The 25,673-nt window shown below is 44.5% G+C and overlaps 1 protein-coding gene across 3 annotated transcripts in view; it reads left to right on the top strand.

The window, feature by feature from the left end:
- Positions 1–25,673, top strand: part of CEP83 (centrosomal protein 83) — a 90,290-nt gene that overhangs the window by 48,868 nt on the left and 15,749 nt on the right. For 2 of the 3 annotated variants that reach the window (XM_073554252.1, XM_073554253.1), the window contains exons 8-13: positions 6,325–6,439; positions 6,788–6,932; positions 7,026–7,175; positions 12,402–12,477; positions 17,435–17,592; positions 21,127–21,256. In XM_073554252.1, coding sequence (XP_073410353.1) covers positions 6,325–6,439; positions 6,788–6,932; positions 7,026–7,175; positions 12,402–12,477; positions 17,435–17,592; positions 21,127–21,256 — 774 coding nt within the window. Of the gene's footprint in view, positions 1–6,324; positions 6,440–6,787; positions 6,933–7,025; positions 7,176–12,401; positions 12,478–17,434; positions 17,593–21,126; positions 21,257–24,987; positions 25,340–25,673 lie in introns of all 3 variants that reach the window. The other variant, XR_012222101.1, reaches the window with a different exon arrangement.

Consider the following 25,673-nt stretch of genomic DNA (forward strand, 5'->3'; position numbering starts at 1 on the left):
AGAGGCCTTAACCAAAGACCCCTTTGAACCACTACTAGAACTGTCACCAAAGCTACTTACACTTAAAACTGTCTTACTGGTAGCCTTAACATCAGCCCGAAGAGTCAGCGACCTTCAAGCTCTGTCTATATGTCCTCCATATACACAGATCTTGGATGACCGAGTGGTTCTAAGACCAGACCCGGCCTATCTCCCCAAGGTAGTCCAAAAGTTTCATAGGACTCAGATCTCCTTGCCATCGTTCTGTAACAATCCTAGAAACCCTGGGGAGCAAAAGTTCCATACATTAGATGTAAGAAGAGCCATATTACAATATATGTCAGTAACTAGTCAGTGGAGGAAAGATCAGTCCCTTTTTGTAGCCTTTCAGGGTAGTAGCAAAGGGCACGGGGTAGCTAAGAGTACCATTGCCAGATGGATCAGGGAGGCCATTATGTTATCCTACTCCGCAAATGGCGCTCCGGTTCCAGAAGGCATCAAGGCTCACTCCACCAGAGCCGTGGCTACCTCCTGGGCAGAGAAGGCTGAGGTATCAATTGAACAAATTTGTAAAGCTGCTACTTGGTCCTCACCTTCCACCTTTTTTAAGCACTACCGACTTGATCTGTCTTCCTCTACTGATCTAACCTTTGGTAGAAGGGTGCTGCAAGCGGTGGTCCCTCCCTAAGGTGTCTTATTCTACAAAAGTCTCTCGTGTGCCGTCATGGGAGACGGGAAAACACCAAGGTTACTTACCGGTAGCCGGTTTTTCCGGAGCCCATGACGGCACCTGTATATTCCCCCCCTTTTTCACTCCTTTGGTGTGCACTATAGTTTGGGTGATTTTTTAGTTAGATATAATGTGGTGGTAGTTTTACGATGTGTACTAATCCGGGGGGCCTCTCATGCTCTGTAAACTAACTGAAGCGAGGGAGAGGTACCGCCCTTTTATCTTCAGTAGGGTTCCTGTCCTGACTGGGCGGATCCCCTCTCTCATGTGTGCCGTCATGGGCTCCTGAAAAACCGGCTACCGGTAAGTAACCTTGGTGTTTTCGGACTATAAGAAGCACATAGGTTTTAGAGGAGGAAATTATAAAAAAAAAAATACAACTGAAGCAAAAAATGTGGTCAATTCTGTACTTATTATCCCCTTTCATGGTAAATATAGTCCCCTCATCTCCATCTTGATACACATGGCCCCTCATCCCTATCCTGGTATGCATGGTTCCCTCATCCCTGTCCTTGTATGCATGGCTCCCTCATCCCCATCCTGGTATGCATGCCCTCTCATCCCTATACTGGTAGGAATGGTCCACCTTATCCTGGCAGGAATGATTGCCCTCATCCCTATACTGGTATGTAAGGTCCCCATCTCGTCCAAGTATGCATGGCCCCATCCCTATCCTGATATGCAGGGCCTCATCCTTAACTTGGTATGATTGGTCCCCATCCCAGTCCTGGTATACGTGGCCCCATCCTTATCCTTGTATGCATGAACTCATCCCAGTCCTGGTATGCATGGTCCCATCAGAAAAGATTAAAAAATTCAAACCTTCCTCCACTCCCTCGCAGCATCTTGTTCTGATGCCAGCAGCTGCTTAATGCTTGTAAGCAGCACATGTCAGGGACGCCATGCGCTGCTCACAAGCAGAACGCAGCTGCCTGAATACTCGCCGGGACTGTGCGCGCAGAGAGCAGTGAGTATTCATTGCTCTTTGATAGCTCACTCAGTAGTATATATTTCAACCATGGTCTGCCAGACCATTACATTGCAGTTCCGATATATGCATCTAAATGGGAATTTCATGTAATGCACACATTCTGAAGAATGGGTCCCCACACTGGCCAATAGAGGGAGTGTCCAAACTGCCTTTAACCCCTTCCTGACATCAGACGTACTATCCCATCGATGGGACCCGGGCCCCTATGACCATGGACGGGATAGTACGTCTAGCGCGATCAGCGGCGCCCACGTGGTGAGCGCCGCTGATCGCGGCCGGGTGTCAGCTGATTATCACAGCTGACACCCGGCACGGACCGCCCCCGACACGTTAACCCCTTGCACACCGCGATCAAACATGATCGCGGTGTACCGGGAGTTAAAGGGAAGCATCGGCAGGGAGGGGGCTCCCTCCGTGCTTCCCTGAGCCCCCCACGGCAGCGCAATGTGCAGCGCTGCTGCGGGGGACTCCTTTCCTCCAGGCCCCCGGATCCAAGATGGCGACGGGGGCCTTCGGGGGCCTGGAGGAAGCTGGCTTCCTCAGTGCCTGCAAAGCGCAGGCATGAGGAAGCCTTGTGCACTGCCTGTGACAGATTGCTGATCTGTCACAGTGATCTGTGATGTGACAGATCAGCGATCTGTCACAGGACAGTGATGTCCCACCTGGGACTATGTAATAAAGTAAAAAAAAAATGAAAAAAAAGTGTAAAAATAATTTAAAAAAATCGCCAAATAAATTAGTAAAAAAAAAAAAATAAATATTCCCCAATAAATTCATTTTTTGAAAATAAAAAAAACCCAAAACAATAAAAGTACACATATTAGGTATCGCCGCGTCCGTAAAGACCCGCCCTATAAAACTGTCCCATTAGTTAACCCCTTTAGCGAACCCCTTAAAAAATAAAAAACGAAGCAAAAAATAATGATTTATTATCATACCGCCAAACAAAAAGTGCAATAACGCGCGATCAAAAAGACGCATATAAATATCCTTGGTACCGCTGAAAACGTCATCTTGTCCCGCAAAAAACGAGCCGCCACACAGCATCATCAGCGAAAAAATAAAGTTATAGCTCGCAGAATAAAGCGATGCAAAAATAATTATTTTTTTATATAAAATAGTTTTCATTGCATAAAACCGACAAAACATAAAAAAAGACCTAAATGAGGTATCGCTGTAACCGTACTGACCCGAAGAATAAAACCGCTTTATCAATTTTACCGCACGCGGAACGGTGTAAACGCACTCCCCCAAAAGAAATTCATGAAACGCTGGTTTTTGTTCATTCTGCGTCCCAAAAATCGGAATAAAAAGCGATCAAAAAATGTCACGTGCCCGAAAATGGTACCAATAAAAACGTCAACTCGTCCCGCAAAAAATAAGACCTCACATGACGTGGTGGGTCAAAATACGGAAAAATTATAGCTCTCAATATGTGGTGATGCAAAAACTATTTTTACAATAAAAAGCGTCTTTTAGCGTGCGACAGCTGCCAAAAATAAAAACCGCCATAAATAGTAAATCAAACCCCCCGTTATCACCCCCTTAGTTAGGGAAAAATAATAAAATTAAAAAAATGTATTTATTTCCATTTTTCCATTAGGGCTAGGGTTAGGGCTAGGGTTAGGGTTAGGGCTAGGGTTAGGGCTTGGGTTAGGGCTGAGATTAGGGTGTGTTGGGGTTCGGGTTGGAGTTAGAATTGGGGGTTTCCACTGTTTGGGCACATCAGGGGCTCTCCAAATGCAACATTGCGTCTGATCTCAATTCCAGCCCATTCTGAGTTGAAAAAGTCATATGGTGCTCCTTCCCTTCCAAGCTCTGCCATGCGCCCAAACAGTGTTTTACCCCCACATGTAGGGTATCAGCCTACTCAGGACAAATTGCAAAACAATTTTTGGGGTCCAATTTCTCCTGTTACCCTTAGGAAAATAAAAAATTGGGGGCAAAAATATCATTTTTGTGGGAAAAAATTTTTTATTTTCACGTCCGAGCGTTATAAACTTCTGTGAAGCACTTGGGGGTTCAAAGTGCTCACCACACATCTAGATAAGTTCCGTGGTGGGGTCTAGTGTCCAAAATGGGGTCACCTGTTGGGAGTTTCAATAGTTTAGGTACATCAGGGGCTCTCCAAACGCACATGACTCCCGCAGACCATTCTATCAAAGTCTGCATTCCAAAATGGCACTGCTTCCCTTCCGAGCCCCGACGTGTGTCCATACAGTAGGTTTCTCCCACATATGGGGTGTCAGCGTACTCAGGACAAATTGGACAACAACTTTTGCGGTCCAATTTCTCCTGTTACCCTTGGGAAAATGAAAAAATTGGGGACTAATTGATCATGTTTGTGGAAAAAATACGATTTTTTTATTTTCATGCCCTGGCATTATAAACTTCTGTGAAGCCCTTGGGGGTTCAAAGTGCTCACCAAACATCTAGATAAGTTCCTTAGGGGGTCTAGTTTTCAAAATGGGGTCATTTGTGGGGGGTTTCCACTGTTTAGGTACATTAGGGGCTCTCCAAAGGCAACATGACACCCGCAGACCATTCCATCAATGTCTGCATTCCAAAACGTCACTACTTCCCTTCCGATCCCCGACATGTTCCCATACAGTAGTTTTCTCCCACATATGGGGTATCAGCATACTCAGGACAAATTGGACAACAACTTTTGGGGTCCAATTTCTCCTGTTACCCCTGGGAAAATAAAAAAAATGGTGACTAAAAGATCATGTTTGTGGAAAAAATACGAATTTTTTATTTTCACGCCCGGGCATTATAAACTTCTGTGAAGCACTGGGGGGTTCAAAGTGCTCACCACACATCTAGATAATTCCTTAGGGGGTCTAGTTTCCAAAATGGTGTCATTTGTGGGGGGTTTCCACTGTTTTGGTACATCAGGGGTTTTCCAATCGCGACATGATGTCCGATCTCAATTCCAGCCAAAAACGTCAAATGGCGCTGCTTCCCTTCCGAGCTCTGCCATGCGCCAAAATAGTGGTTTACCCCCACATGTGGGGTATCAGCATACTCAGGACAAATTGCACAATAACTTTTAGGGTCCTGTTACCCTTGGGAAAATAAAAATTGGGGTGAAAAGATCATTTTTGTGGAAAAAATATGATTTTTTAATTGTACCGCTGTACGTTATAAACTTCTGTAAAGCCCTTGTGGGTTCAAAGTTCTCACCACATATCTAGATAAGTTCCTTGGGGGGTCTAGTTTCCAAAATGGGGTCACTTGTAGGGGGTTTCCACTGTTTAGGTACATCAGGGACTCTCCAAACGTGACATGGCGTCCGATCTGAATTCCAGCCAATTTTGCATTGAAAAAGTCAAACGGCGCTCCTTCCATTCTGAGCTCTGCCATGCGCCGAAACAGTCGTTCCCCCCCACAAATCAGGTATCAGCGTACTCAGGACAAATTGCACAATAACTTTTGCAGTCCAATTTCTCCTGTTACCCTTGGTAAAATAAAAAAAATTGAACCTGAAGTATTTTTTTTGTGAAAAAAAGTTAATGTTCATTTTTTTTAAAATATTCAAAAAAATTCCTGACGCACCTAAAGGGTTAATAAACTTCTTGAATGTGGTTTTGAGCACCTTAAGGGGTGCAGTTTTTAGAATGGTGTCACTTTTGGGTATTTTCTATCATATAGACCCCTCAAAGTGGCTTCAAATGTGATGTGGTCCTAAAAATAAAATGGTGTTGTAAAAATGAGAAATCGCTGGTCAACTTTTAACCCTTATAACTTCCTAACAAAAAAAAATTTTGGTTCCAAAATTGTGCTGATGTAAAGTAAACATGTGGGAAATGTTAGTTATCAAGTTTTTTGTGTGCCGTATCTCTGTGATTTAAGGGCATAAAAATTCAAAGTTGGAAAATTGCGAAATTTTCAAAATTTTTGCCAAATTTCCGTTTTTTTCACAAATAAACGCAAGTTATTTGAATGAAATTTTACCACTAACATGAAGTACAGTATGTCACGAGAAAACAATGTCAGAATCACCGGGATCCATAGAAGCGTTCCAGAGTTATGACCTCATAAAGGTACAGTGGTCAGAATTGTAAAAATTGGCCCGGTCATGAACGTGCAAACCACCCTTGGGGGTGAAGGGGTTAATGCCCACATAGCCCGAAAAAAAACCTTTTAGCGTTATTAATTGCATTCAGAGGTTGGAACATTTAACTGGTTATTCCCATCTTTTTAGATATGTAAAAACAAGCAACGTTGCAATTTGTTAACATTTTTCTCAGTTTCTCAAGAATTGAGTCATTTTTAATTAATATTGTTTATGGCTCTTGCTTAGAGATCCAACCACTGGTTCCCTAGTCCATTGTAAGTTTTAAAGTGTTTGTCGCATTCACCCTTAGTCCCTTTCATGACACCACAGCTAAATAACTAATTTTACCAGGCAAGCCCCTATGTTTTCTGGCTTAAGGAGGGGACCCGCTATGATGTTTATATGGCCGGAAATGGCATATAAAACGGGTTGTCTTCATGGTAAATGTTAAATTTTTAGATATCCTAGAGATGCTGCCCACATTTCTTGATGATGATGATGATTTTATGTCCGTCCAACATTACTCTGATGCAACTTTTAATGTATTTTTTTCATTAACCTCAGATTGATGAGCTCAAGCATTCCCAGAAAATTGAAATTGACAATATCAAACTAGAAGCCGCAAGAACTAAGAATGATGCAGAAAAAGACAAAGACAGGCTTCAAGGTCAACTTGATGGTAATACATCTCTTTTGCAGCTATAAGTTTTTTTGTTTTTTTCTTCCTTTTTTCGCTTTATTTCACTCCCCCTTACTCTGTTTTAGCTCTGTATTGTCTAATAAACCTTGTGGCCATGAATTTGTTACTCTGCACAGACCCGATAACATCAGACTTTCCTGTGATGGATTTTCAGTTCCTTATTTGCATATTGGGGCTCTTTTCTAAATTCTTATTGTCATTCTTGTACCTTCTAAATACAGATGTATTTGTGTGTGCTTACCTTTTAGCATAACATATAGCTGTTGTATTTGTATATACTTTAAATAGTTTTATGGGTCCAATAATTACATTATGTTGAATCCTTAGTACTAGTAACTGAAAATGATATCCTTAAAGCATCGATGGAGCACCAGAAAGAGTTGCTGACTGAAAAGGAACGGGAATTAATCCGTAAAATTCAGGCGGCTAAAGAAGCAGGATTTCAGCAAATTGCCACGATTCAAGATGAAAAGTGAGCTGTGGATTTTATCAGCTTTCATTACTTTTATTTATTTTTTGTTCTGTTCCCTTTTTGACTTTCTGGAATTCCCTTTTTTATTTTAAGGCTTGAACTGGAAAACAGACTAGCTGAGCTAGAAAAGTATAAAGAGAAGCAAGAGCAACATAAACATTCAGAAATCGGTCAACTTGAAGAAAAACTGCGTATTGCACAGTTAGCAGAGGAATCTGCTAGGAGAGAGCTTCTGAGTTTAAGGTTTGCTGGCTTGTAATGTAGTTTATATGTCTGTGATTATTACAACCACCCATGGAGTTCAGTATGAAATATCACTACTTTAAGAAACCCTTGGTACTGTTGACAGATGGTAAACTGAGCATGCGCAAAAGCTCCTCCATGCTGAGAAATAAAAGCTGGAAGGACATTAGCTTAAAGGGAATCTGTCACCCATATTTAGTGATATCATGTAAAGATATCACTAAATTGTGTGTCCCATAAGGATTCTAGTAGGGCTTTTGACTCCCCACGACCCCGCACTTTTGAGGCTTAAATACCTTTTTTAGCTTGTTGGGGATGCATGCAAATCGCCGTGGTCCGGTCAGTTGATCATGGCTTAGTGGTCTTCTCCCCTCCCACCGCCTCGGCTTGCTTCACGTAATCTTCGTCTGTGAATACCACAGACGCCGTTGGTTTCCGCGCTTGCGCAATGTAAAGGCCCACGGCGCCTGCGCAGTATGCTTTGCCCAACTGTGGGGAAGCATAAAATCGCTACTGCGCAAGCGCCGGGATTTTCCAGCGCAGTCTATGCCCCGGATGTGTGTCCTGCATGTGAAGACTTCCGGGGCATAGACCGCACTTGAAAATACCCGCGCTAGCGCAGTAGCGATTTTATGCTTCGCCCACAGTTGGGCAAAGCATACTGCGGGGGCCTTTACATTGCGCAAGCATGGAAACCAACGGCGTCTGTGGTATTCACAGGCGAAGATTACGTAAAGCAAGCCGAGGAGGTGGGGTGGAGAAGACTACTAAGCCACGCCCATTGGACCGGACCACGGCGATTTGCATGCATCCCCAACAAGCTAAAAAAGGTATTTATGCCTCAAAGGTGCAGGGTTGGAGGGGGTCAAAAGCCCTACTAGAATCCTTATGGTATGCAAAATTTAGTGATATCTTTACATGCAGCACTGACAGGTATAATGCATTGCAGTGCTGGTGAATTGCAATGCTTTATACCAGCGATCAGATTAATAAATCAAAATTAAAGTTCCTTAGAGGGACTAAGTAAAAAAAAAGTGTAAAAAATATAGAAAGAAAGCATAAAGTAAACATACAAGATGAAAAAAAAATGTTAAACCAATATATAGGTGTAATCATGTACCAAACAAAAAATACACATGTATTGGTATCGCTATGTTTGGAACAATCCAACTTATAAAACTGCCACACAATTTAATCCCTTTAGAGTATTCCTTTAAAAAAAAAAAAGTGGAAAAAAGCTATGCTTTCCCTAGTCACATTCCACGACCGCATAGGAGGTTGTCTCCACGTCCTAATGGGGGACAGGAATCACAGAGGTTAAAAGCCCCTCCCACCTCCTATAAGCCAGTGTCTTTCCTGTCCACCATGGGGCATGGAGAGGTTTTTGTTTTATTCCGTATGCTGTGTGGCCGGCGCCGCAGTGTACCTGTTTTTAACCGGGCAGTGGTGGTCGTGGGCTCCGCTCTACTCTTCCGTGCTGATCCCGTCTCCCTGTGGTCAGTGGATTCAGGACCCACCTGTGCTCCCACCTGGGAGTAAAACGGGCAAGTGATCCCCATAGCCGGAGGATTCCATTAATAGAACCAATTCTTCTCCTGTTGTTGATTTGTTCACTCTGCCTCCCAAAGATCACAGTAAGGCTCAGCTCACATTTATCCTGCGCTCTACGCTGAGAACTTACACCAGGGTTTTCATGTAAATCTCCGAGGATTCCATCTGACATGATTCAGATGGAATCCTTGCTGAAAGATTCACTATAATGAGGCAGAAGTGGACACTGGACGTCGTCTGGCCTTTGATCCAGTGGTGTCCGTATTTTTAGATGTGCATAAAAGAGCGGTTTTTGTGCACTTCTGAAAAGTACACAGCTGAACAGAGGCCAGACTGTAGCCAGAGTAACTCTGCTGCCTCTTAGTGTATTGATCCCTCTGGGGTCTCATTTGAATCACATCACTCGGAGCTTTAGATGGAAACCCCAATGTAAGTGCTCAGCGTAGAGCGCAGAATAAATGTGATCCAAAATGTTATGTTAAATGTTCCCTACAAAAGTGTCAAATCAATCTGCAAAAAAAGCAAGTGCCCACTCAGATCCGTTATCTGTCAATGAAAATATAGGGGAGCTTCCACGTTACTGATAATGCAAAGTCTCTGGAAAAACAAAATGGCTCCTTGCCACCCAAAAGAAATCCAGCTAATTCTGCGCTCCCAAATCCAAATGCCCCCTTCCCTTCTGAGCCCCACAGAGTACATAAACCACATTTAGTATCCACATGGTTGGCATTACTGTAGTGATGAGAGCCTATTTAACCCCTTCATGACATATGACATAATTACATCATATGTGGTATCCCTGACTTTGAGGTGGGCTCAAACACTGAGCCCACATCTTTCCCTGCACATGACAGCTGATCTAATCTCCTTTAACAGCCACAGTGGGTCGGAAGCTCCCCCATTGGCTGTTAACCAGTTAAATTCCGCTGTCCATCTCTTGACACATTTAACAAGCCAGCCAGAAGCAAGTCACAAGTCCCACCCATCGGCATCCATGTCATGTGAACGGGGAGCGCCAGTGTGTTATCATGATCTTCAGGGGTCATGCCTGTCATTGTGAATCTCCTGTTAACGCCTTCTTGTGGCCGGGGTTCATAGGAGATTGTGATTTTTAGTATACATTGTGCTGAATCCCTGCTATTTATAGCACACTTCGATCAGACAATCTCAGCTTCAAGTCTCCTAAGGGGAGAAAAGGTTTTAAAAATATGAAAAAAAATAAACACAAGTTCAAATCACCCCCCTTTCTACCTCATTGAAAATAAAATTAAAAAATACACATTTAACCCCTATGAGACCTTGCCCTTTTTCGTTTTTGCATTTTTCGCTCCCCTTCTTCCCAGAGCCATAACTTTTTTTTTTTTATTTTTCCATTAATATGGCCATGTTAGGGATTGTTTTTTTTCCGGGACATTGGTTTTACCATATATTGTACTCAAAAATGGGAAGAAAATTCCAAGTGCGGTGAAATTGCAAAAAAAAAGTGCAATTCCACAACTACTTTTTTTTTTTTTTTTTTTTTTTTTTTACCATATTCACCAAATGCTAAAATTGACCTGCCATAATGATTCTCCAGGTCATTACGAGTTCATAGACACCAAACATGTGTAGGTTCTTTTTTATTTAAGTGATGAAAAAAAAAATCGAAACTATGTTTAAAAAAAAATTGCACCATTTTCCGAGACCCGTAGCGTCTCCTTTTTTTGTGATCTCGGGTTGGTTGAGGGCTTATTTTTTGCGTGCCAAGCTGAAGTTTCTATTGATACCATTTTGGTGCAGATATGAGCTCTTGATCTGCCGTTATTGCATTTTAATGCAATGTTGCGGTGACGAAAAAACGTAATTTTGGCGTTTTTTTACACTTTTTCTTGCTACGCCATTTAGCGATAAGGTTAATTCTTTTTTTATTGATTGGGCGATTCTGTACGCGACGATACCAAATACGCGTATGTTTGATTTTTTTTTTTTTTTTTTTACTGTTTTATTTTGAATGGGGCAAAAGGGGAGTGATTTAAACTTTTTATATATATATATATATATATATATATATATATATATATTTTTTTTTTTTTTAACTTTTTTTTTTTTTTTTTTTTTTTTTACTTTTGGCATGCTTCAATAGTCTCCATGGGAGACTAGAAGCTGCCATAACTGATCGGGTCTGCTACATACAGGTGATGATCAGATCGCCTGTATGTAGCAGATTTGCTTACTTGCTATGAGCGCCGCCCAGCGGGCGGCGCTCATAGCAATCTGGCAGTGACAACCATAGAGGTCTCCAGGAGACCTCTGGTTGTCATGCCAACGTATCGGTGACCTGAGATCACATGATGGGGGCCACCGATGGATTTCCAGCCTGATGGCATGAAGCGCGTGTTAAATGCCGCTGTCAGAGTTTGACAGCGGAATTTAACGGGTTAATAGGCACATGTCATCTGTTCAAAACAGCTGACATGCCAGGCAAGATGTGGGCTCACCGCTGGAGCCCCCATCAAAGGGAGAGAAGCGACCTGTGCTGTACTAGTACGGCGCAGGTCACGAAGGGATTAAAATCGATGCGTTCAGAAATGTCTGCTCTATCAAAATATAAAATAAATTAATCTGATCGGTAATCAGCGTAATGAGACATCAAAACGCCAGAATTTCATGTTTTTGGCTGCCGCAACATTGCAAAAAGATGAAAAAAAAATGCAATTAGAGTCCATCAAAGCATCATATCTACTCCAAAATGGTATCAGTAAAACCCTCACACAGCCCCAGATCCCGAAAAATGAAAACGTTACGGGTCTTGAAAAATGTCGACAAAAAAAATATTATTTTTTACACATTTTCACAGCCTTGATAAAAAAAAATATACATGTTTGGTATGTGCGCACTTGTACAGACCTGGGGAATCATATTTTCAAGCCAGTTTAACGATCTAGTGACCATGGTAAATTAAAAACAAAAATAATTGTGGAATTGCACTTTTTTTCAACATGACTTGAATGGTGAGGTTCAAAAGTACAACTCGTCCCGTAGAAAACTATCCATCATAAGTTATGGCTTTTGGAAGAAGGGAAGGAGTAAAATGAAAACAGAAACTCGTCCAGGTAGTGAAGGAGGTAATGGATCTGCAGGGGACAGGGGAGTGGTTTGTACACATATTGCTGGAGAGATGTGTAATAAGAGGGCTTAAAAATGGGGCTTTTGTTTATATGGAGACAATCTGGTTTCCTTTTAATGAACGCGGTGTTAATCCACATGCCAGAAAGTAAGGTCCGAAAATGAAGAATGGGGGTTATGTGTCCTTAGGCTATGTGCACACGTAGATTCTCAGGTCAAAAGACCTGGGGTTAGCCTGCGGTTTCACACCTCTGCAATGGAGAAGGGGTGAAACCGCAGAGGAATCCGCACAAAGAATTGACATGCTGCGGATTTGAACCCGCAGCAAATCCACGCGCAAAAATCCGCTGCATGTGCACAGCGTTTTCCAGTTTACCATTGAAAACAATGGTACTGTACAACGCTCCTAAATCTGCTACGGACCCGCAGAGCCTGAAACGCTGCGGATCCGCAGCAGAATCCGCACCGTGTGCACATAGCCTTATACTCTCGTTACCTTTGTGCCATGTATGATTTATGGGAATTGCAGCTATTTTGTCATTATATTTTATTTTACTTTCCCCTCATTAGATCAAAACTGCAGCAGCAACTGACCTATGCAGAGCAAATTAACAAAGAGAAGCTTGGAGAAGTAGACTTAAAACGGGTAACTAAGGTCCTACCCCATAAATACTTAATGTTGAAAACTGAGCGAGAAGATTCAAGAGCAAGATTTTTATTATATACTAGATGGTGGCCCGATTCTAACGCATCGGGCATTCTAGAATATGTATGTATGCAAGCTGGCCAGCGGGAGACCGATGTTCAAAAGATGGTCCAGGACGATCCACCACGATCGGCGATCTCACAGCGGGGGCCTGGTCACTGCTGCGTGTCACAATGAGGGAGATCAATAGCGCCGGTCGGGATATTTCCGCAGTCGCTGTCTCGCATGGTCCTCTCACCCCCCTATCCTGGTATGCATGGTCCCCTCACCCCCCTATCCTGGTGTGCATGGTCCCCTCACCCCTGGTATGCGTGGTCCTCTCACCCCCCTATCCTGGTATGCATGGTCCTCTCACCCCCCATCCTGGTATGCATGGTCCCCTAACCCCCCAATCCTGGTATGTATGGTCCTCTCACATACCCTTTCCTGGTATGCATGGTCCCCTCACCCCCCCCCCCCCCCAATCCTGATGCGCATGGTCCCCTCACCCCCCTGTCCTGGTTTGCAAGCTACCCCTCACCCCCCAATCCTGGTACGCATGGTCCTCTCACCCCAATCCTGATATGCATGGTCCTCTCACCCCCCAAATCCTGATATGCATGGTCCTCTCACCGCCCAATCCTGATATGCATGGTCCCCGAACCCCCCCTATCCTGGTATGCATGCTACCTCTCACCCCCCTTTCCTGATATGCATGGTCCTCTCACCTCCCTTTCCTGATATGCATGGTCCTCTCACATCCCTTTCCTGGTATGCATGCTACCTCTCACCCCCCCATCCTGATATGTATGGTCCTCTCCCCCCTATTACAACTGCACACATACAAAAAAAAACCCAAAACATTTATACTCCTCTTTCTTCCCTGTGCTCCAGCGCTGTCACGTTCTGCCCGAGTCTGGAGCCGGAGTACGCGCATGCCCATACCACGCTGGCCGGTGCCATATTGCTGAAGGCACACTGCAAATGTGTCTTCAGTAAAATGGCCCTGGATAGTGCTATGCGCATGCGCGATTCCGACACTGCACTCCTGCCCCGCTCTCCGGTGAGAAGAGAAGCAACGCTCCTCCCGGTCAGGTAAGTATGTATCTATGCAATCCCCCGGCTGAGCCAATGAGCGATGCCGCATGGGATTTGAATCGCCCGCGCAGCAACGCTCATTGCCTCAGCCAGTGGGGCGGGGGATTTGAATCCTGCGCCGCTCAGTGAATCCCAGCCACCATATCTAACGCATCGGGTATCTACTATATAATCGTCTAATTCTGTCTGTCTCTGATTGGTCGCGCCCGGACGGGCGCGACTAATCAGTGATGCGGGATTTCCGTGACAGACAGAATTAGACAATTATATAGTAGACAAAATATGTTTTACACTTTGTATTACACTGATAGAGGTTTGTAAACATTAGGATTTCTTCCTATGGGAATATACCAACGATAGACAAGATATTTTGATCTTCATAAAAGTTATATTATATTATTGTTTTAAAGTGTTTATTCAATAGGATTTGAAGCCTTAAACCACATTCACACGTTGAGTACCGTACTTAGTGAGTATTTTCCATCAGTATTTATAAGCCAAAACCAGGAGTGGGTGCTGCTCTGGTCTCTACAATTGGCTGCAGAGATGGCGTCACGACTACAGTCCATGTGGTGCACCACTGCAGCCAATCACTGAGCTCATCAATTTATGCAGGTCTGTATGAGAATAGACATTGAGTTTTAATTATTTGCATACCGCTGGGTTGTCAGCCTTAGGCCGGGATCACACATGTGAGCAATAAGGCCGAATCTCGCATGTTAATACCTGGTACTGCCGCCTGCACTCAGGAGCGGAGCGTACGGCTCCATGTATTGCTATGCGGCCGCACACTCCGATCGCAGTGCCGAGTATTAACATGCGAGACTCTGCTGTATTCCTTGCATGTGTGATCCCGGCTTTAGTCATAATATCACTTCTGCAGCCAATACACAGAGACAGGAGCAGTGGCAGAAAGGACGGATTATCTGTTTGTTGTTTTTAAATGTCTGCAATTGTTTGGAGACCACTTTAAACTCCTAATGTGGTTAATCCCATAAAGCCTATTTTGGCAAAAATTTTGAGAGTCGTAACTTTTGTTTGTTTTTTTGTATCAATGTTCCTTTTATTGCAAAACAAGTTATTTTTTTTTCAATAATAAAATTTTGGGGTACATCTCAGATTATCTTTTGTAAGTTAATGTGGAAAAGTTTGTTGATAATATATAATATACACTCCTCAATATTGAAATTGCAACATCAAGAAGGAAAAGTCATGGATTTCTGGAAAATAGAGGATCAATTGACATGTTAATTACATGCAAATGAAAAAATAGAAACAAAATATTCAGAAATCTTGATTTATTAAAAAGGCACTCCCATCAAAGTTTTTATCCACTTAATACATTGCAGTCATATTATATAGCACTGTGTACTTACAATTGCTTATTTTGCCTTCCTACCCAGACAATTATTTTCTCTGCTCTATGTGGAAACAGGAAGTCTCTTTTCCCTGCATGAATCATTCTCTTCAACTCCTGATCCAGTGCTCCTTCCTCCCCTTTGCCAGAGACTTTTGCAGTGACTCATGAATCATACAGGGAAAATAGGCTTCCTGTATCTACATTATTATTATTATTTATTATTATAGCGCCATTAATTCCATGGCGCTTTACATGTGAGGAGGGGTATACATAATAAAAACAAGTACAGTAATCTTAAACAATACAAGTCACGACTGGTACAGGATGAGAGAGGTCCCTTCCCATGAGGGCTCACAATCTACAAGGGATGGGTGAGTATACAGTAGGCGAGGGTAGAGCTGGTCATGCAGCGGTTTGGTGGATCGGTGGTTACTGCAGGTTGTAGGCTTGTTGGAAGAGGTAGGTCTTCAGGTTCTTTTTGAAGGTTTCCATGGTAGGTGAGAGTCTGATATGTTGTGGTAGAGAGTTCCAGAGTAGGGGGGATGCACTGGAGAAATCTTGTATGCGATTGTGGGAAGAGGAGATAAGAGGGGAGTACAGGAGGAGGTCTTGTGAGGATCCGAGGTTTCAGGTAAGGTAAGTATCGGGAGATGAGGTCACAGATGTATGGAGGACTCAGGTTGTGGATGGCTTTGTATGTCATGGTTAGGGTTTTGAACTGGAGTCTTTGGGTAATGGGGAGCCAGTGCAGGGATTGACAGAGGGGAGAGGCCGGGGAATAGCGGGGGGACAGGTGGATTAGTCGGGCAGCAAAGTTTAGAATAGATTGGAGGGGTGCGAGAGTGTTAGAGGGGAGGCCACAGAGCAGGAGGTTGCAGTAGTCAAAACGGGACATGATGAGGGCATGGACTAGGGTTTTTGCGGATTCTTGGTTGAGGAATGTAGATCCGTGAAATATTTTTGAGTTGAAGTCGGCAGGAAGTGGAAAGGGCTTGAGATATGTGGTTTGAAAGAGAGATCAGTGTCAAGGATAACCCCGAGGCAGCGAGCTTGTGGGACTGGAGAGTGGCCAGCCATTTACTTTAATGGATAGGTCCGTTGGGGGGGGTCACTTGAGATGGGGGGGGAAAGATGATTAATTCTGTTTTGTCCATATTAGGTTTTGAAATCTAGCGGAGAAGAAGGATGAAATAGCAGACAGACATTGAGGGATTCTGTTTAGTAGGGAGGAGATATCTGGTCCAGAAATGTAGATCTGTGTTGTCCAACGAATAGGGGGAGCGGTGAGGAGGTGGTGTGCGAGTGGGAGACGCTGAATGTCCGGTCTGTTAGGTATGATGCAATCCAAGATAGGGCCAAGTCTGTGATACGAAGAGATGAGAGGGTCTACATAGCGCTTAGAAAGATTCAGCTAGTCAGTTGTTAATCACCTGATGTCATAGACCTAATGAAAAGCAGAAGAATTAGCTGGGTTGAAAGGCAAAATGAGCAATTGTAAGTACACAGTGCCATATAATATGATGATTTCAGTATATTAAGAGGATAAAAATGTTGATGGGAATGTTTCTTTAACCCCTTTCCTACATTGGACATACTATTCCATCCATGTGACCTGGGACTTAAGTCCCATGGACGGAATAGTACGTCACACCCAATCAGCAGCGGGAGGGAGCACGCAGCTGATCGCGGCCGGGTGTCAGCTGATTATCACAGTTTGTTGCGACAAAGGGGTTAAGCATCCGAGATCATTGTTATCTTGCGATAATGTTCATGATCATGAATGTTTGATACTTGTTACAGACCGCATTCACTGATTGTGTTGACACCTTTTTTTTTGTGCCCACAGAATCACCTATATATAAGACAGCCGTTTGCAGAAATAACCCACTTATTGGGACATAGTATTGTCATCTAGTCATGATGGAGAGGAGTTACATTTGTTCATATTAGGCCGGTTTCACATTCGCGCTTTTGAGCGCAGCGACGGCCTGCGCACGGCCGCCGCTAAGCCCCGCCCCCTGCCCCGCCTCCACCGGTATCTCCGCCTCCGGGCGCATGACGTTGCATGCGTCGTGCGTCCCCTATCTTCATCACAGAGGGCGCAGGCCGTGCACAGTCTGCGTTTGGCGGCGCATGCGTCCTTTTGACGGTGCGCCGAGCACAACCAAAATGCAACAGGTTGCGTTTGGCGCTGCTCGGCGCACCGTCAAAAGGACGCATGCGCCGCCAAACGCAGACTGTGCGCAGACTGCGCACGGCCTGCGCCCTCTGTGATGAAGATAGGGGACGTACGACGCATGCAACGTCATGCGCCCGGAGGCGGAGATACCAGTGGAGGCGGGGCAGGGGGCGGGGCTTAGCGGCGGACGTGCGCAGGCCATCGCTGCGCTCAAAAGCGCGAATGTGAAACCGGCCTTATCCAGTGAAAATAAAATGTCTTCTGCTTGCTTTTACTTGCAGGAAATTAGTGAGTTAAAAACTCAGGTGCTGTCACTGTCTGAGTCAGAAAACAATTTATTATGCTCTAATGAAAAGCTCCAGGACCTGGTAGAGCGACTTAAACAAGAAAATCGTTGTGCCAGGAGCCAAGCAGAAAAAGCCCAACAGGATGCAGAAAGGTAAAAGTAGTGTGACACTTAAACATTTGTCTCCTGCACATTTCTATTGTGTCCTGCAGTGCTACTGCACCAAATCTGGGGATTTTCAATATATAGAACCCCCAATGTCACTTCAAAACTTACCGTATATGCTCGAGTATAAGACGACCCGAGTATAAGCCAAGGCACCGAATTTTGCCATGGAAAACTGGGTAAGCTTATTGACTGAAGTATAAGCCGGGTATGCATTGTCCCATCATCCCTGTCCTGCTATGTGTGGCTCCCTCTGTCCTGCTGTGTAGCTCCCCCTGTTGTATGCATGGTTCCCCATCTAGTATGCATGGCTCCGCTCGGCTACCCCCGTCGTCCTCCGCCTCCTCGCGCCGTCGCTGCACGTCCTTGCATCTCCGATGTCTCGGGGTGGCAGCTCTTCCTGTGCTCAGCGGTCACGTGGTACCGCTCATTAAGGTAATGAATATGCGCGCCACGCCTATGGGAGTGGAGATCCGCTTCATATTCATTACCTTAATGAGCGGTACCATGTGACAGCTCAGCACAGAAAGAGCTGCCGCACCGGTACAACGGAGATGCAGGGACGTTCAGCGATGGCGCAAGGATGGCGAGTATGATGTCACAGCCGCGGCTCCTGCCGCTCCCCTCCCCCACTGGCTTTCTGGACAATGACTTGTGTATAAGCCGAGGGGGAGTTTTTAGCATAAAAAAATGTGCTGAAAATCTCGGCTTATACACGAGTATATGCGGTAATAGGTCCCTAAAAGAATATGTTTTGTAAATTTCCTTTAAAAATGTAGCAGTAATTTTTAATTTTTTTAACCTTCTAAAATTCTGACAAAATGAAACCTGTCTGCTGATGTAAATCAGACATGAGATAAGTGTTATTTATTAATGTTTTTGTGTGGTATTACTTTCTGGTTTAAAGGGAAAATCATTCAAAGTTCGAAAATTGCGTTTGGTTTTTTTTTTTTTTGTTTTTTTTTTAATTTTTGTAAAATTTCAGATATTTTTATAAATAAATACAGAAAATTTTGACAAATCTACCGTTATCATAAAGTTCAATATGTCACGAAAAAGAAAACATTCTAAAAAACTCTATGGGTTATGTTGAAGCGTTTCAGAGTTATTACCTCATAAAGTGACATTTGGCCCGGTCATGAAGTGGTTAAAAACATATTTTCAGATGCCTAAGGAGTTCTTTAGCATCAAGTATTATTTAATAATGCTTTACATAATAAATGTGGCATTTTATCTTTGCTGAAATAGTTTTTGACCTAATGCCACCAGTGCATGTAGAAATAGTAGTTGAGAGAAAGTAACTTGGGCTACTTTCACACATCAGGTTTTCGGCGTCAGGCGCGATCCGGCGTCGTGCCGGAATGCCGGATCCGGCAAATGTTTTGTAAAACCTGATGTGCCGGATCCGGTTTTCTGCCGGATCCGTCTTGTTCTTGACAGACAAAACCGGATCCGTCTAATCCGGTTCATTCGTTTTTCTATCCGTTTTTCGACGGATTACGCCGGATCTGGTTTTTAAAATTGACCCTTGTGGCCTTCCGAACGGGATTGGCTACTGGAAAACTATATATAGCATGTTCCTACAGCCCTTCTTTGACAGGTTGTAGTGGGCAGAGCTACTGAGCATGCTCAGACCAAAAAAACCGGATCCGGCCACCGGATCCGGCTTTCGCCGGATCAGGCGCATTGCGGCGCTCATAGGCTTTCATTGTGTGAAAAAGCCGGACGCGCCGGATCCGGCGTGTCCGGCTTTTTCGCCGGAGACAAAAAACGTTACAGTAGCCGTTTTTTCCAGACGCCGGATCGCGACACATTGCCGGATCCGGCGAAAACCGGATGAAACGCATGGCCATCCGGCGCGATCCGGCGCAAATGCAAGTCAATGGGGGGGAAACCGGATCCGGCATTGCATTTCGCCGGATCCGGTTTCTGTCAAAAGCGCCGGATCGCGCCTGACGGCGAAAACCTGATGTGTGAAAGAGGCCTTAATAAAAGGAACAGTCCAGACCAATAAACAGATTCTGAGGAGGAAAAGCTAGTTATAATGAACTATTGGCGTATAAAACAGGATTTTTGGGTTGCTTACCGTAAAATCTGTTTCTCGGAGCCTTCATTGGGGGACACAGAGACCTTGGGTGTATGCTGCTGCCACTAGGAGGCTGACACTATGCACAAAAAAAGGTTAGCTCCTCCTCCGCAGTGTACACCCCACCGACCGGCAGAGAATTCCTCAGTTAGTGAGAAAGCAGTAGGAAAAGTAACAGAATAGGTTGACAACATAAACAACTCAACTGTAACCATTCAACCAAAGTAAGAACAGGAGCTGTAAAACATGGGAGGGTGCTGTGTCCCCCAATGAAGGCTCCGAGAAACAGATTTTACGGTAAGCAACCCAAAAATCCTGTTTTCTCGTTCGCCTTATTGGGGGACACAGAGACCTTGGGATGTCCCAAAGCAGTCCCTGGGGTGGGAAACAAACTTCCATCAGGCCAGCGGACTCGCCACCGCGGCCTGCAGAATCCGTCTACCTAGGCTGGCGTCCGCCGAAGCGTAGGTGTGGACTCTGTAGAATTTCACAAATGTGTGAACCGATGGCCATGTTGCAGCTTTGCAAAGCTGCAGTGCGGAAGCTCTGTGGCGCACCGCCCAGGAGGCACCCACTGCCCGAGTAGAGTGGGCCCTGATACCCGGAGGGGCTCTGCGACGCTTAACACGGTAGGCTTCCAGGATAGCCGATCTGATCCAGCGAGCAATGGTGGCCTTTGACGCCGGGTGACCTTTCCGCGCTCCATCAGGGATAATGAAAAGAGACTCTGTCTTTCGCAAGGAAGTCGTCCTAGACAGATAGACTCTTACCGCCCTAACCAGGTCCAGCTTGTTCAAGGACTGCTCTCGGAGATGAGTTGGATTCGGACAAAAGGACGGTAGCACGATATCCTCGTTGAGGTGAAACGAGGACACCACCTTCGGAAGGAACGAGGGCGGAGGCCGCAGAACTACCTTATCCTGGTGGAGAACCAGAAAGGGAGAGCGGCACGAAAGAGCTGCCAATTCCGACACTCGCCGGACGGAGGTGATGGCCACCAGAAAGGCTACCTTCCAAGAAAGGAGAGAAAGGGAATTCTCTGCCGGTCGGTGGGGTGTACACTGCGGAGGAGGAGCTAACCTTTTTTTGTGCATAGTGTCAGCCTCCTAGTGGCAGCAGCATACACCCAAGGTCTCTGTGTCCCCCAATAAGGCGAACGAGAAAGGTGTATTCACTGGAGACAGGATTTCTTGAAGAAATTTCTGCTACTTGACTTGGTCAGTAGAGAGAGTCTTGAATTTGGGACACGCGTCTATTAGCATGAGCAGTCAGCGACTACAAAGAGCTCTATCTGACTGATTGGCTGCAGTGGTCACATGACATAACAGTTTTACATGGCTGCTGGGAGATATTGTGCCAATGTTACTGGGACAGGAAGTGAGAATATGTTTCCACATATCTGACTGGCCATTTTGTCATCCCTTGTGTCATTGCAGAGAATTAGAAAGCCGTCAAGTAGAATGGCTCCAGGAAAAACACACATTACACGAGGATGTCTCTGAGCTGCAAGAAAAATATAAGAAGACCAAAGAGAAAATGCAAAGAGCATCTGAGGCCCAAAAGAAGGTAATTCGAGTGTGTTCATTATTTTACAGTTTCCTCTTTAATGATTGGGTTCATGGCCTGGATTGTTATGGGGGCTGTGAGTAGATTGAAGTTCCTGGATGTGTTTTCGGCAGATGTAATGCTTCTTAAAATTAACCATCAGACATTCTTATATTTTTTTTCATAAAAACAATTCTTTTTTTTTTCTTCCCTATATTATACATTATCCTGGGAGTCGTCTAAGGAGTTCTTTAGCATTGAGTATTATTTAATAATGCTTGACCTAAATGTGGTATTTCTTTTTTCCTGAAATTATTTTTGACCAAATGCCACCAGTGCATGTAGAAATAATAATGTTTCAGAAACTAACTTAATAAATGGAATAGTCTAGACCTGTGAATTTATTCTGAGAAGGAAAGGCTAGCTATTTCTCTTAAGTAGCAACACACGTGACCGCCGGCAGCCGCAAGAAGACTTCGGCTGACACTGTGCTCGCTATTAACCCCTTCATGACCCAGCCTATTTTGACCTTAATGACCTGGCCATTTTTTGGCATTTCTGACCAGTGTCCCTTTATGAGGTAATAACTCAGGAACGCTTCAACGCATCCTAGCGATTCTGAGATTGTTTTTTCGTGACATATTGGGCTTCATGTTAGTGGTAAATTTAGGTCGATAATTTTTGCGTTTATTTGTGAAAAAATCAGAAATTTGGCGAAAATTGAGAACATTTCGCAATTTTCAAATTTTGAATTTTTATTCTGTTAAACCAGAGAGTTACAGTGCCTACAAGTAGTATTCAACCCCCTGCAGATTTAGCAGGTTTGATAAGATGCAAATAAGTTAGAGCCTTCAAACTTCACACAACAGCAGGATTTATTAACAGATGCATAAATCTTACAAACCAAAAAGTTATGTTGCTCAGTTAAATTTTAATAAATTTTAAACATAAAAGTGTGGGTCAATTATTATTGAACCCCTAGGTTTAATATTTTGTGGAATAACCCTTGTTTGTAATTACAGCTAATAATCGTCTTTTATAAGACCTGATCAGGCCGGCACAGGTCTCTGGAGTTATCTTGGCCCACTCCTCCATGCAGATCTTCTCCAAGTTATCTAGGTTCTTTGGGTGTCTCATGTGGACTTTAATCTTGAGCTCCTTCCACAAGTTTTCAATTGGGTTAAGGTCAGGAGACTGACTAGGCCACTCCAACACCTTGATTTTTTGCCTCTTGAACCAGGCCTTGGTTTTCTTGGCTGTGTGCTTTGGGTCGTTGTCTTGTTGGAAGATGAAATGACGACCCATCTTAAGATCCTTGATGGAGGAGCGGAGGTTCTTGGCCAAAATCTCCAGGTAGGCCGTGCTATCCATCTTCCCATGGATGCGGACCAGATGGCCAGGCCCCTTGGCTGAGAAACAGCCCCACAGCATGATGCTGCCACCACCATGCTTGACTGTAGGGATGGTATTCTTGGGGTCGTATGCAGTGCCATCCAGTCTCCAAACGTCACGTGTGTGGTTGGCACCAAAGATCTCGATCTTGGTCTCATCAGACCAGAGAACCTTGAACCAGTCTGTCTCAGAGTCCTCCAAGTGATCATGAGCAAACTGTAGACGAGCCTTGACATGACGCTTTGAAAGTAAAGGTACCTTACGGGCTCGTCTGGAACGGAGACCATTGCGGTGGAGTACGTTACTTATGGTATTGACTGAAACCAATGTCCCCACTGCCATGAGATCTTCCCGGAGCTCCTTCCTTGTTGTCCTTGGGTTAGCCTTGACTCTTCGGACAAGCCTGGCCTCGGCACGGGAGGAAACTTTCAAAGGCGGTCCAGGCCGTGGAAGGCTAACAGTAGTTCCATAAGCCTTCCACTTACGGATGATGCTCCCAACAGTGGAGACAGGTAGGCCCAACTCCTTGGAAAGGGTTTTGTACCCCTTGCCAGCCTTGTGACCCTCCACGATCTTGTCTCTGATGGCCTTGGAATGCTGCTTTGTCTTTCCCATGTTGACCATGTATGAGTGCTGTTCACAAGTTTGGGGAGGGTCTTAAATAGTCAGAAAAGTCTGGAAAAAGAGATAATTAATCCAAACATGTGAAGCTCATTGTTCTTTGTGCCTGAAATACTTCTTAATACTTTAGGGGAACCAAACAGAATTCTGGTGGTTTGAGGGGTTGAATAATAAATGACCCTCTGAATAAACTTTTCACAATTTAAAAAAAAATTAAACAAAGAAATAACATTCTTTTTTTGCTGCAGTGCATTTCACACTTCCAGGCTGATCTACAGTCCAAATGTCACAATGCCAAGTTAATTCCGAATGTGTAAACCTGCTAAATCTGCAGGGGGTTGAATACTACTTGTAGGCACTGTATGTGACACAAAATAGTTGCTAAATAACATTTCCCACATGTCTACTTTTACATCAGCACAATTTTGGAAACAAAATATTTTTTTGTTAGGAAGTTATAAGGGTTAAAAGTTGACCAGCGATTTTCTCATTTTTACAACAAAATTTACAAAACCATTTTTTTAGGGACCACCTCACATTTGAAGTCACTTTGAGGGGTCTATATGGCAGAAAATACCCAAAAGTGACACCATTCTAAAAACTGCACCCCTCAAGCTACTCAAAACTACATTCAAGAAGATTATTAACCCTTCAGGTGTTTCACAGGAACTAAAGCAACGTGGAAAGAAAAAATGGACATTTTAATTTTTCCAACAAAAATTTTCTTTTAGCATCAGTTTTTTCATTTTCACATGGGCAACAGGATAAAATGGATCCTAAAATTTGTTGGGCAATTTCTCCTGAGTACACCAATACTTCATATGTGGTCATAAACCACTGTTTGGGCGCACGGCAGGGCTCAGAAGGGAAGGAGCGCCATTTGACTTTTTGAATGGAAAATATGCTGGAATATTTAGCGGTTGCCATGTCACGTTTGGAGAGTCCCTGTGCGCCTAAACATTGGAGCTCCCCCACAAGTGACCCCATTTTGGAAACTAGACCCCCCAAGGAACTTATCTAGATGCATAATGATCACTTTGAACCCCTAAGTGCTTCACAAAAGTTTATAACACAGAGCAGTGAAAATAAAAAAAAAAAAATTTCCTCAAAAATGCTTTTTTAGCGTGCTATTTTTAATTTTCACAAGGCTAACAGGAGAAATTGGACCACAAAAGTTTTCCAGTTTGTCCTGAATACGCTGGTACCCCATATGTGGGGGGGAACCACTGTTTGGGCGCACGGCAGGGCTCAGAAGGGAAGGAGCGCCATTTGACTTTTTGCAATGCAAATTACATCTAATCGTTAGCGGACACCATGTCGTGTTTGGAGAGCCCCTGTGTACCTAAACATTGGAGCTCCCCCCCACAAATGACCCAATTTTGGAAACTAGACCCCCTAAGGAACTTATCTAGATGCATAGTGAGCACTTTGAACCCCCAAGTGCTTCACAAAAGTTTATAATGCAGAGCCGTGAAAATAAAATATATTTTTTCTTTATCGCCTTATTGGGGGACACAAAATACCATGGGTGTATGCTGCTGCTGCTAGGAGGCTGACACTATGCAAAACAAGAGAATTAGCTCCTCCCCGGCAGTATACACCCACCGACAGGCACCAAGCACCTCAGTTTGTGCTTAGTGTCTGTAGGAGGCGTACCGGGATTTCCCCAGATCCGCATTTAATCCTTTTCTTTTCAGGTTTTAGTTGTGTTTTTTAATGATTTCCCCTTTCTTTTCCAGATACAGCATCAGGAAACGGGATGTGAGTTCATCCTGCTTTTCCTATTAATGCGGCTGAGCGAGCAATGTGGTATTGCCCACATCGCAACTCTCAGGACCGCAGGCAGGACCTTCCCCTATCACCCTCGGGTGCTATGGGCTTATAACGGTGGCCGGTCCTAGCCGAGTACCCTCCTCACCCCTCTCCCGGGACAAGGCTGAGAGGAAGACGGCGGTCGCCAGCGGTGACGTTTCCCCTACCATGAGCCGTCTTCTGCACCATACGGACATAGTGCGGGTACTGAGGATCGTTTCTCCCAGCGGCCTGCTGGCTATCGTGGGCCCCTGCGGTCATCCTCCTCAAGGACGTCAGGTAAGAGGATCCAGATGTCCCCTCCAGCCCCGCTCTCAAATATGGACCCTAGCCCTGCAGCGTTACAGCCAGTACTGCGCTGTATTAAAATACAGCCCTGCACCACGCTATCAGGATCAATACCCTTCCCCCTTTTTGAATTTCCCGCCAGTTTTCCTCCAAGCGCTGTTAGACGCGCTTATCATCGGGGGGGTTCAACGGTGTCCTCCACAGGCAGCATCCTACCCGGTGGCTGCCCTGTCCCTGTGACTTTCCTATCCCTGTGGCCTCCCGGTCTCTGTGGGTCCTGTCCCTGTGGTTTTCTTTGCTCCGGGCGCGCCGTCGCTCATGAGGG

Source organism: Dendrobates tinctorius, unplaced genomic scaffold, assembly GCF_039654945.1.
Source record: "Dendrobates tinctorius isolate UK_male_01 unplaced genomic scaffold, ASM3965494v1 ptg000209l, whole genome shotgun sequence".
Lineage (NCBI taxonomy): Eukaryota > Metazoa > Chordata > Amphibia > Anura > Dendrobatidae > Dendrobates > Dendrobates tinctorius.